This window comes from Lithobates pipiens, unplaced genomic scaffold, assembly GCF_037356315.1.
Source record: "Lithobates pipiens isolate NorthernLeopardFrog02 unplaced genomic scaffold, aLitPip1_a1.2 Scaffold_25, whole genome shotgun sequence".
NCBI lineage: Eukaryota > Metazoa > Chordata > Amphibia > Anura > Ranidae > Lithobates > Lithobates pipiens.
The window spans coordinates 82,051,636-82,065,242 of NW_027507787.1; the positions used below are offsets into that span (position 1 = coordinate 82,051,636).

Consider the following 13,607-nt stretch of genomic DNA (forward strand, 5'->3'; position numbering starts at 1 on the left):
GCACCCATAACCAACTGCTCCATCCCAGTCCTCTCAGGCATGCCTCCCAGTACTCCTGACTGTGTGTCACTCACCAGCCCTCTTGGCTGTTCCTTTTCTTCCTGGAGACTTGCCTGGCAGTGTTCTCCCACTGTCCTCTCCTTGCTCTCATGTCTCCTGGCCAGAACACCACTGTGTCTTGAAGAGGGTCCTGTCTGCATCTGAGCCCAGACCCAAGGTCACCCGTGCAGACTGGGGAGCTCCCTCAAAGGCCACGAAATCCTAACACTCCATCTTCAGCTTCCACCCAAACTCTCTACTGCCCCTTCTGGGCTGACCCAGAGTATTTGAGGGGGCCTGCCCCCTGCCAACCCTTCTGTTGGGGATTGGTCAGGGCCCTCAGAATACTCTAGGTAGCTCTACCTTACTTCCCCTCCCATTCTTCCAGAAGGTTCCATTACATTCCCTCAATCACTCAAACCCTGACCCAGAAAACACACAGGCTTGGCTACCAGCCAAGCCTAAAATTTACCTACACTAACAAACAAAAATCCTAGCACTCTAGCAACACAGCTAGGGGGTGCTACACAAGATAGAAAAGAGTTCATACATTAAAAGGTAAACCATTACCTTGGTAAACTTATAAGCATGCATTTTGATCTTGTGAAAAGGGAGCTAAAGTTTGATAGTGGTTATAATCCTGAAGTTTAGGATTAATAGAAATAGAAAGAAGGTCAGCTTTTACACAAAATATATACAGTGGGTAAAGGACACACTCCTGTCACTCCCCCATTTGTGCGAACCCTGAAGAATGAATGTCAAAAATGATTGGTTAAAACAAAAATGCTTTTTTCACAACTACTTTTCTGCTGTATTAGCTTTTTCACACTGGACTGGGCTTTTTTCCGTGGGGCCGCATATTTGCTTGGAGTGGGCCACACGGCGTACTCAAAGCACCAAGACTGGGATCTCACTGCGAGCCCTGGGCCCCATACTAGCGATTGGGACCCTGAACTTGAGATTCCGGGTCAACTAATTGCTGTGATAGTTTCGGATTGGTTATGTTGGTGAAGAGTCACTGGGAAGCCCACCCCTGTGTTTTCTGTCCCTGTGAATGGATGAGAGAGATCCATTGTATCTTTTTCTTTTCTTGCAGAGATGAAAAAAAAAAAAGTGTGTGTAGAAAAAATAAATAATAATAATTAAAAAACAAATAAATAAAAAAGTAACTAGATCAAGGTTTGATCTAGTTCAGTGCTAGGGTTAGTGTTTGGGTCAAGGTCAGGATCAAAGGCTAATGTCAGGGTTAAAGGTCAAGGTCAGTATTTTTTTGGACAGATGTTTTTTTTATAAATTAGTATAAATTAGTGTTGTTGTCAGTGTCTTTTAGCTAGGATAAAAAAAAGAAAAATGCACACTATTATTTCTGGGCAGTATTATGGGTACAAACAACAAATCACATACACATCTGTGGTATTGCTGCAATCGCCAGGAGCAGGAGAATTTATATTGTTTTTTGGTGGTAGGTTATGGTAGTAGCAAGAAACATACAGATTTTTTTTTCTATTTTAGTTTTCTTTTGATAATAAAAAGTAATCAGGAGATATTCATTGCCATTTACCACTAAATGAAAGCCCAATATGTGCTGAAAAAAAACAAGGTATAATCCACCTGGATGCACAAGGCAGTTGTGATGATATGTACAGTTTTACTAACACATGTCAAAGTTGCAAAATTGGGCTTAGGCATTAAAGAGGAGGTTCACACAAAAATTGAACCTCTGCTTTTGGGAACCTTCCCCCCCAACGGTGTCACATTTGGCACCTTTCAGGGGGGAGGGGGGAGCAGATACCTGTCTAAGACAAGTATTTGCACCCACTTCCAGGCATAGACTCCCATGGGAGTCCACCCTTCTGATTGTCCCGCCATGCTGTCTGCAGGGACACACACAGGTCCCATAGACCGCAGGGACCATTCGGATTGCACAGCGAGACTCACGCATGCACAGTAAGAAACTGGGAAGTGAAGCTGCAATCAGGAAATGCAATCATTTCCTGATTCCCTTACCGAAGATGGCGGCGGCAGTATCGAGGGACGGTTGGGCCTCGGGTGCCGACATCGCTGGACCCCGGAGACTGGTGAGTGTCCTTATTTTAAAAGTCAGCAGCTGCAGTATTTGTAGCTGCTGACTTTTAAAAAAAAATTTTGCGGGACTCCCGCTTTAAGATTTGTTTTCCCCTTAGGCGCAAAGGGGTTAAGCAGTTACAGGAATAGTTTTTTTTTCCTTTTATGATATAGGTTTTAAATACGTGAATAATAATTCCCCATTGGGTAAAAAAAGCATAAGGTCATCAGACAGAGAATGACAGCCATAAATAAAATTGTCAATTTCACTACTTTCCAATGTCACATATATCAAAAAGATATAGTCACACTATGAGCAGCACATTATGATAGCGTTGCTTGATTTAATAAAGCAGTTAACAAATATGATTTTTACTCTTAAATCCCAAGAAAAGTAAAAAAAAAAAAAAAATGTTAGATTGCTGATGATGACCTAATTATTTTTGCTCCTAAATGGCTCCTTCCTCTTATCTTAAATAATCAGGATCAGTGCAAGGTGTGTTATCTAACGACAGATTATGGAAAATTGTCTCTAAGGAAAAAGATGACAACACATTCCTAAGTATTCATAAGCAGGTCAACCTGTCTTTGACTGCCTTTCAAAGCACATTATCTTAATACATGATATGGCTGATTTTAATTTGCTAAGATCAAAAAGAATACAGACAAGAAGTGTCTTTGAATGGCATCATGTAATTGTAGTATGAATGAGAGCAGACATTCAATGAGCATGTGCGGCCAGTACATGCTCTTATATTTAAAGGGAGGCTTCATCTCTGCCTCCTGGCAGCAGCACATGAAAGCAGTTATCTGCAGCTGCACAGATAAACAATCTCCATCTCTGCTTCAGAAAAGGCAGATCCTTGTCAGAACTACTAAATACAGTCAACAGACCCTGAAACTTAACTTAATCTAAGGATGAACACTTTGTCTGTTAGAAAGGGCATCACTTGCCCTCCTCAAGATGCCAACTGCACTAGGATTCTGGAGTCCATGAGCACCTGGAATAGTTCAGAAGTGAGCTCATACAGACTTGTGGAACTACCACCAGTCATCACCACTATGGTAAGTTCTATCCTACCTATGGCATAATATACAAAACTCTAGCACAAGGTTAAAGAGCTGTATTTTAGCCATGTGAATGTGATATTTAGATCTCATTGACCCTCCAGAAAATAAGTGTCACTTAAATATGAAATAAAGCTTTTTAACCTGATGAATTTGCTTTATGAATTGAACCTATGTCATCTTATCTCATGTAACTCTAAACCATATTTACATGCAGCAAAACATATACAACTAAAAATCGTGTATGTACATTTGCAACTTTACAAATAACTAAACTAATTTTTGATTTTAATATTTTATTAGCGATATACAATATGGATATTTAAAATGTCTACAGGCTGAAAAAATGACAACCTATGGGCACTAAGGTTTTCTTTTTTAATATTTGTATTTGACCTAAAATGCTTATTTTTAATTACAGTAAGTATCTGTTTTATCAAGCTCAGTTACTTTAAAAATATATCCCAGTAGGCTTTATTAATAATATGAAGACAATGAAAGTTGTGCGGTTTTGTTATATTTTTGTTATATATATATTGTGGTCATAGTACAGCATATGATAGCACGGTCTTTATGAATTTAAATTGCATTTATACTAATTGGATGAATTGTTATTTACACTAATCAACACTTTGTGAGTAATTGCTGGTTAGTATTTATCCAAATTAATTAATTTAGCACTTTTTTTGATGACAGCGCAACACTTCTTTTTTTTCTTTTTCATAGTGCAGCACAGCTGTTTGTGTTGTCTTGTAAAATAAAAAGACAAAAAAAAAATCACTTAGTGAAAACTGTTGAATAAAACTAATCGAAAATAATAAAAATAAGAGAAAAAATATTGAGGCTTTTACATATGACCTTCATTACAATTTAAACTATTGTAGTACATAGATAAAGCGTATCTTACAAACCATTTGATATTTACTGCATATTAAACTATTCATTTTCCAGTGTAGGTTAGGTGATTCCATGAAAAAAAAATGTAGTTGTCATTTATCTTGAAGTCAAATGTGTGCATTCGAGGTTGAAACCTATGAAGACTGATGTAGGTGCTAAGTGGTTTAGAAGAGCAAATTCAAGGGTAAAATAGGAGTGCTTGTGGGTTAATGTAGAATTACAGGTAAACACACTATAAAATAATAAACAAGACATAACACGACTAATTTTTTGTGACCAAATTTTTTTGTACAAATTTTTTTTTTTTGGTGCAAACAATTTTTTTTTAAACGTTAACAATCATATTGTGGCCTACTGTAACTAAAATTTCAGAGCCATGCTATTGCGTGGACTGCCACAGAAGAAGTCACCAAAAGAGGTGGCAGGGCTTGTTTGCATAGGGAAGAGTCTTTTCCTTGAATAATAGCAGTGACTCCTGAAAAAATAAGACACAAAGGTTGAAGTATGTGCTTATTGTGGGCATGGTGAGAGGCTCTTTCAGCTGGTTTTGTTGATGTACTTTTAGTGATAGGCACAGTGTACCCCAATGTTCAGCAGGTGTTGAAGGCTCTTAGCTGGGGTTGAGTATAAGAGGTGTATTTTCCAAGCATTTAAGTTTGGTGTGAGGCAACTTATGCAGAGGGGACACTATGCTTGCATGAGATACTTATACAGAGGGGGCACTATGCTTGCATGAGATACTTATACAGAGGGGGCACTATGCTTGCATGAGATACGTATACAGAGGGGGCACTATGCTTGTATGAGATACCTTATACAGAGGGGGCATTATGCTTGCGTGAGATAACTTATACAGAAGGGGCTCTATGCTTGTTTGAGACACCTTATACATAGGCAACACTATGCTTGTTTGAGGCACCTTATACTGAGAAGACACTATGCTTGTATGAGACACCTTATACAGAGGGGACACTATGCTTGTATTAGACACCTTATACAGAGGGGACATTATGCTTGTATGAGACACCTTATACAGAGGGGACAATATGCTTCTTTGAGGCACCTTATACAGAGGGGACACGATGCTTGTGAACTGAGTGAATCAAAGTTTTAAAAAACAAACAGGAGCTTATGAAAAAAATGTATTATCCACACTCCACTCTTGCTGTATTTATTAATTGTTGTCAACAAAATAACTGCATACCACAATGTCTCTACCTGGGAACCATCCTTCCATGACATGTTTCACCATTCCTGGCTTGTATACAAGGAAGGTTGGTTCCCAGATGCATCCACTGGAAGTTCTCTTCCCCCACACCGCAACCTTCTGGGGCATGTCACAGGTCTCAGAGGGCTGTGGGATCATTCACAAAGCACAGCGTAGATCACACATGTGCAGTGGGCACCTGGCTGTGAAGCCACAAGGAATCACAACCAGTTGGCCACAGTAAACATGCCGACCCCTGAGATTGTTAGACCGGCAAAAAACAGTTCAGGTGTGGACGGTGCTGGACCCCTGGACACGTGAGTGTCCTTATTTTAAAAGTCAAAAGCTACATTATTTGTAGCTGTTGTCTTAAAATTTTTTGGAAACGGGGTGAAGAACTGCTTTAAAGTGGAATTCCACCCATAAATGGAACTTCCGCTGCCCCCCCCCCCCCCAGTGTCACATTTGGCACCTTTCAGGGGGTAGGGGGGAGCAGATACCTGTCAAATCCAGGTATTTGCTCCCACTTCCGGGGAAGATCACTGCACATTGTGCAGCAAACTAAGCATATGCTCCTTCGCCCCTGCTGTCTTCTGGGAGACAAACATGTCCCACAAGACAGCAGGGACCAATCAGACTGTGCACCGCAACTCATGCATGCACAGTAGGGAACCAGGAGTGAAGCCGAAAGTATTCACTGCCTGGTTCCCTTACCAGGAATGGTGGCGGCAGCATCCGGGAGTCAAACTGAAGATCCTCTGGGGTACCGACATCGCGGGCTCCCTGGACAGGTAAGTGTCCATATATTAAAAGTCAGCAGCTACAGTATTTGTAGCTGCTGACTTTTAATTTTTTATTTTTTTTCGCCAGAGGGAACTCTGTTCTTAGGGAAGTGGCAGGAAATCTCTGAGAGTTATGTAAATCCTCTCTTAGACAGTTGCCACCAGAACAAGTGTCCCTTCTGAGTCCTGAAAGATTTCCCCTATTTTCATATTCTGGAGACGACTCAAATTTTGGGTTTTCCCTCACCTACGGTGGTCACCTGGACAAACAGAGGGCCAATTTCACTGATAAAGACACATATAGGGATAAAAAAAAAATGTTTTTATCCCTATTAAGCCAGACTCTCCAGCATGATTTACTCCAATAAGTACGTGTGTAATAAAAAAAGAGAGATAACGAGCAGATTTTACTACAGTGTCTACTGTAGTGGATCAGGTTGCAAGGTTAATGTTAAGAGTAAACAGTTAATTTAACCACTTGCTATTCACTCCATAGCAGATTTACTGCTACAGGGGGGCTCTCCTGTGCAGAATCACCAGAATCACGTATATATACAGAATTCTGCACTTCTGCTTAGGGGGCTCACCAACGACGGCCTGCTTCTGCTGTGATAAATCACAGCAGACGCCAGTTTGCTGGTGCTGGGCCCTAGATGTCTGCTGGCACCCGCCAATCATCAGTAAAACACACAGAATAGAGAACTGCCTACGTAAACAAGGCAGATCTCAGTTCTGGCAGGGGGGAAGAAATGGTTCTGTGTATTCAAAGCAGGGAATAAAACCCATCTCTTCCTCTAGTAAAAGCAGCACACACGTCACAAAAACATGGGCTAGGCACACAGTATACCCTTTGATCGCCCTAGATGTTTAACCCTTTCCCAGCAAGTGTCATTAGTACAGTAACAGTGCATATTTTTAGCACTGATCATTGTATTAGTGTCACGGATTACCACAAAGTGGCATTTAGTGTCCACTTGTCTACAGCAATATTGCCGTCCTGCTATAAGTCACTGATCACCGCCATTACTAGTATGAAAATAAATGAATAGAAATTCCATAAATATATACCATAGTTTGAAGACACTATAACATTCATGTAAACCAATCAATACACGCTTATTCGCTTAATGGGATTTTCTTTACCAAAAACACGTAGCAGAAAACATATTGGCCTAGATTTATGAAGAAATTTGATTTTGAAAACATTTTTATTGGATATGTTTTAAAGCAGAAAGTAAAAAATATTGTTTTTTTTTTAAAAATCGTCTGTATTTTTTCATGGCCTAGACAAGGTCCACCCATTCAGTGCAATAGTTAAATTCCTGTTTAGGTCTAGGGGCCACAAAAAGCTGTTTTCTTCTTATGCCGCGTACACACGATCAAACAATCGGGTGGAAAAGTCCGGCAAACTCAAGTCCGCTGGACAATCCCCCCTGTGTGTAGCCTCCGGCAGACTTTTTTGACCCGAAAGTACGGCGGACTTAGAAAGTAGTTTTGCACTCCAATCTTCCTGCTGGACTCGCATTTCGGCAGACAATTCAGCCGTGCGTATGCCAGTCCTCTGTACTTTTGAAATTAATGGACTTTTCCCGCTCGGAGAAAAGTACGCTCATTTTGAGCGGGTCTCCAGGTAGGCGAGGCCCGCGAAGGAGACGTCGCTGGCCCGCCACCTGGTATGGACTTAAAGGGGAACCCCAACGCCGAAAAAATCGGCGTGGGGGTTCCCCCCAGTTCCACATCAGACCCTTGTCCGAGCACGCTACCCGGCCGGCCAGGAAAGGCGGGAACGAGCGAGCGCCCCCCCTCCTGAGCCGTACCAGGCCGCGTGCCCTCAACATGGGAGGTGCCTTGGGGAAGGGGGGGCCGCGCGGCCCCCCCACCCCAAAGCACCTTGTCCCCATGTTGATGAGGACAAGGGCCTCTTCCGACAACCCTGGCCGTTGGTCGTCGGGGTCTGCGGGCGGGGGGCTTATCAGAATCCGGGAGCCCCCTTTCATAAGGGGGCCCCCGGATACCGGCCCCCCACCCTATGTGAATGAGTATGGTGTATAATGTACCCCTACCCATTCACCTGTGAAAAAAAGTACAAAAAAAACACAACACAGGGTAAAAATAGTTTATTGCACAGCTCTGGGGGTCTTCTGTCTTCGGGGGTCTTCTGGCCGGACTCCTCCGCTATCTTCTGCTAGCTCTTTTGCTAGCAGAGGAGCCCGGCTTTCTTCCGCGCCGCCGGCCTCTTCTGACTTCGGGGGTCTTGTCCCCGGTCTTCTGTCTCCACTGTCGTCGTCACTGCCTTCTGTTCTTTTCTTCTCTTCTCCTCTTCAGATGTTGACTCGTCGCTCCCTCTGCTCACAATGATGGGGACCAGGCGCGCGGCGACTTATATAGGGACATCACCGGATGATGTCCCCGCCTATTATGATGTCACAGTCCCAGCATCCTCTATAACCATAATGGTCGGGGACATCATCCGGTGATGTCCCTATACAAGTCGCCGCGCATCACGTCGGAGCCATTGTGAGCGGAGGATGCGACGAGTCAACATCTGAAGAGAAGAAGAGAAGAACATAAGAACAGAAGGCGGCGGCGACGACGACAGTGGCGACAGAAGATCGGGCCACCGCCTGTAAAAGAGCTATAAGAAGGCGCGGTGGCCCGGTAGAAGAACCGCAGAGGGGGACAAGACCCCAGAAGAGGGGGACAAGACCCCCGAAGTCGGAAGAAGAGGCCGACGGCGAGGAAGAAAGCCGGGCTCCTCCGCTACCAAAAGAGCTAGCAGAAGATAGTGGAGGAGTCCGGCTAGAAGACCCCCGAAGACGGAAGACCCCCGGAGCTGTGCAATAAACTATTTGTACCCTGTGTTGTGTTTTTTTTGTACTTTTTTTCACAGGTGAATGGGTAGGGGTACATTTTTTCGGCGTTGGGGTTCCCCTTTAAGTCCATACCAGGTGGCGGGGCCAGCGACGTCTCCTTCGCCTACCTGGAGACCCAGTCGAAATGAGCGGACTTTCCTCCGCGTGTGTGGACGAGTCCGTTCATTTCAAAAGTAGGGCGGATAGTATGGTGGACTTAGTACGCCGTATTAGTCCGCTGAAAAAGTGCCGGGTGTGGGCAAGTAGCCCGTTCAGAAAGTCAGACGGACAGTCTGGCGGTAAGTCCGCCAGACTAAGTCCGTCGGATAGTCCGCTACGTGTGTACGCGGCATTACCCAATCCTCTGTCTTTACAGACTCCCTCCAGGCTGCAAGGCCAGACTTCCTTATGCTTCCACAGTAAAATGTCCTCTGACATTATCCAGAACTGATGCAGGGCCCGTAACTCTGCTTTGGAAAGGAGGATGCCAAGGAACAATCCACTGCCAGGGCATAAGGAAGCACCTTCTGCTATTGGAGGTGGAGGATTGGCTAAATATAATGGATTTTCCCTTCTCCTAGACCAGGGTTCGCCAAACTACGGCCCTCCAGTTGTTGCAGAACTACACATCCCATGATGCATTTTAAAACTCTCACATTCACAGACATGACTAGGCATGATGGGAATTGTAGTTCCTGAACAACTGGAGGGCCATAGTTTGGAGACTCTTGCCCTAGACCCAAACAAGCATTGAACCCTTGCATTGAGCAGGAGGCCCACTGGATTCTACTTTTCCCATTGTTTGGCTTTAAAAAAAAAAGACTGTAGGAACTTTAATATAACAGTAGTTAAAATAGCAATCCTCTTTTCTTTAGTTAGCTGCATATATTGTAACTGGATAATAGGTCGCAGCAAGTTTGATTTTTGTTACTCTCAGTTTACTACATATATGATCCAGCTTTAGTGTTCTCATAAATTAGAATAGTATCACTGTTTGTAGATGTACTATAATAGGGTGGTCATACGTGGACTGCTTTCTTAAAGCAACTTTATTTAGATTTCAATGGGCTGTTTAACCACTTCAATACTGGGCACTTATACACCTTCCTGCCCAGATGAATTTTGAGCTTTCAGCGCTGTCGCACTTTGAATGACAATTGCGCGATCATGCTACACTGTACCCAAACTACATTTTTATAATTTTGTTCCCACAAATAGAGCTTTCTTTTGGTGGTATTTGATCACCTCTGGGATTATTAATTTCTGTTAAACAAATAAAAAAACCGAAAATTTTGAAAATGTTTTTTTTTGTTTCAGTTACAAAACTTTGTAAATAAGTTTTCTCCTTCACTGATGGGCACTGACAGGGCTACAGTGACAGGCACTGATAAGGCAGCACTGATGGGCACCGATGTTGTGGCACCAATGAAGTGGCACTGATATGTGGCACTGATACGCGGAATTGATAGGCGAAACAGATAGGCACTGATAGGTGGCACAGATTGGCATGGATAAGCAGCACAGATGGGTGTGGATATGTGGCACGGATGGGCATGGATAGGCAGCACGGATGAGCATGGATGGGTCTACTCGCGCCTGACAGACGCGAGTGAGGAAAAGAAGATCACCGGCTCTATTTACACTGTGATCAGCCGCAATTGGACACGGCTGATCACATGGTAAAGAGTCTCCGTCAGAGACTCTTTACCGAGATCATAGTTGCGGTGTGTCAGACTGATACACCGCAACAATGATCACCGCGATGCGAGCCCCCAGGGGCACGCAGCGGCTTAATATCCTGATCACATCATATGACATCCGGTCAGGATATTGAAATCACTTTGCCGCCGTCATTCTGCTATATGGCGGGTGGCAAGTGGTTAATGCTGCGTACACAGGACTGGACTTTCTAGCAGAAAAGGTCCGACGGTCTACCCAACGGACTTTCGACGGAGTTACGATGGACTTCCAAGCGAACAGACTTGCCCACACATGAACAGACTAAAATCTGTTTGAAAGTCTGTTAGTTTTGAACATGATGACGTACGATGGGACTAGAAAAGGAAGGTCAATAGCAAATAGCTAATAACTGCCCTTGCGTTGTATTTGGTCCGTTGGACCAGCATACGGACAAACAGTTTTCCCGATAGGAATTGAGTCCGTCGGCCAGATTTGAAACATGTTCAATTTCTAGGTCTGTCAGATTTTTTTAAAGAATAACGATTGGACTATCCCACACACGATTGGACTATCCAACGGAATGACTCCGTCGGACCTAGTCGGCCGGGAAAAGTCTGGTCATGTGTACGCTGCATAACAGTAAGGGTCCTTTCACACGAGGCGGATCAGTGATGATCTGCCCCGTGGATATACGCTTGCAGGAAGTGCCGCTCTCCCCTATGGGAGATCGGATGACGACGGACCGCAGTGTCCATCGTCACCCGATCCTATCCGATGGCGGATAGAAAAGTAGGTTTTTCCTCCGTCACACTTTTTCGGATCAGAGCAGGTTGGATGTCAGTGGACATGTCACCGCTGACATCCGACACTGACATCCGACGCTCCATAGACCTCTATGGAGCATCCGTTCGGGTCCGCCTGAAAAACTGAGAGGCGGACCTGAACAGATCTGTAGTGTGAAAGAGGCCTAACTAACTTAGAAAATGTGGGCAAATACTAGCAATGAATTGGAACCTTCTGAATGATTTAAGGATAGTTTTTCAATCACTCATAGAAAAGAGCATTACACGTTTCTGCATGAGAAATACTGCAAATAAGCTGTCCACAAAACGAAAAAAATAAATAAAAAAAATAATGAAATGTGTACAAAGGTAATGCCACTTCTCAAGTGTGTATGACTTATATCCAGCCGATTACCAGCTAGCAATGTAAACTAAAGACTATGATTATCACTGGGAGTGATAAGGAAACAGAGGTAGCAGAGCTTACATTTGCAACTGGGTCCCCACGCCTAGGGTTCCATAGAGCATTATTACCATATTCAAGTCTTCTCTATTACCATCACAAACGTGCAGCCAAATCACTTCTAAAGAAGATAGCACATACTGTGCAATCTGGAGGAAATTACTAGAGTACCGTAGAAGAGGTGTTAGGACCATTTATTTATTGCAGTTATTTATATAGCACCGCCAATTTACACAGCACTTTACATATATATTGTACATTCACATCCGTCGCTGCCCTCAAAGAGCTTACAATCTAAGGTCTCTAATTCACATTCATATGTACACATACTAGGGCCAATTTAGCTAGGAGCCAATTAACCTACCAGCATGTCTTTGGGGGGGGGGGGGGGGTGGGAGGAAACTGGAGTACCTGGAGGAAACCCACACAGAAACAGGGAGAACATGCAAACTCCAGGCAGATACACTAGATCTGTGATTGAGTTGTGTGTTTTAAACTCAAATAGGGTGATCATTAGGTTGGGAAAGCTCAGGAGCCCATACCTTAAATGAATGCACTTTTCTTTTTTAATTGGTTATTTAGACATACCATGAGTACATTCATGTCAAAATATAGCACAATAAGGTGAACAATGAGGTATAGAATATGGCCTAGCATTTAATCGTACAGAGGATTTTTTATCTTTCAAGTCAGCATATATATGTTGCTATTATATGAGTGGACTTTATCTCTCAGAGATCCAAGTATGTAGCATACGCAAAAAGGTGAACAACAAGGCATGGATTTGCCATAGCATGTGTCATACAGAGCATGCATTACTTGACAATGGTGGCCCATTCATAGGGGGGCGCACAGGCACCACCCCCCACCCAGCAGCCACAAAAAAAGGCCCCTTTAAAAAAAAATTTGGGAAGTGTCACATCAATGCAATTACGAGATTACAGATGAGGCAGTTCATTTGCAGGCTTTTGACCTGCTTTGTGGCGCATTCCAAAGCGGCGAACAGCTTCCGCCCGTAGTATTGCTAGGCCGCGTACACACGCGGGGACTGTTCGCTCAACTTTGTCCGTCAAACAGTTTCAGCGGACAGTCCGCTCAAAATTAGCATGGACGGACTTGCCCACACACGACGAACGAACAGTCCGCTGAAACCGTGCGCGATGACGTGAACGGCACGTACGACGGGACTAGAAAACGACGTCCTATACACTGCAATGCAAACTTCGGCGTGTAAATCCTTTCTGAGCATGCGCGGAACTTAGTTTGACGAACAAGCCTACACACGAGGGGACTGTTCGCTGAAACAAAGTTTCAGCGGACAGTTTTTCGGAATTTCCGAAAAACTTTGTTCAGCAGACTGTCCGCTGAAACTGTCCGCTGAAAGCCCACACACGAGCGGACTGTCCGCCGAAACACTGTTCAGCGGACAAAGTTGAGCGAACAGTCCCCGCGTGTGTACGCGGCCCTACAGACGGGAGCTTTGTTCTTCTAGTTAACTGGTCCCTTCCGGTTTCCATATGCTAGTGGTGAACCGGAAGTGACACAGGCAGCTCCATGGAACACATGGCCCGAGCAGAGCTGCCTGTAAGGTGAGTATGAGACACAGTGAGGCTGCATTTGATGGGGCACAGTGAGGCTGCATTTGATGGAGCACAGTGAGGCTGCATTTGATGGAGCACAGTGAGGCTGCATTCGATGCTGCACAGTGGCTGCATTTGATGGGGCACAGTGGCTGCATAAGATAGGCACAGTGACTGCATAAGATGGGCACAG

The 13,607-nt window shown here is 44.0% G+C and overlaps 1 protein-coding gene across 2 annotated transcripts in view; it reads left to right on the plus strand.

The window, feature by feature from the left end:
• The first annotated feature begins 2,874 nt into the window (after nt 1–2,874).
• OPN4 (opsin 4) overlaps nt 2,875–13,607 on the plus strand; it is a 174,803-nt gene continuing 164,070 nt past the window's right edge. Inside the window, exon 1 of one of the 2 annotated variants that reach the window (XM_077454605.1) lies at nt 2,875–3,168. In XM_077454605.1, coding sequence (XP_077310731.1) covers nt 3,022–3,168 — 147 coding nt within the window. In that variant the 5' untranslated portion in view covers nt 2,875–3,021. The remainder of the gene's footprint in view (nt 3,169–13,607) is intronic. The other variant, XM_077454604.1, reaches the window with a different exon arrangement.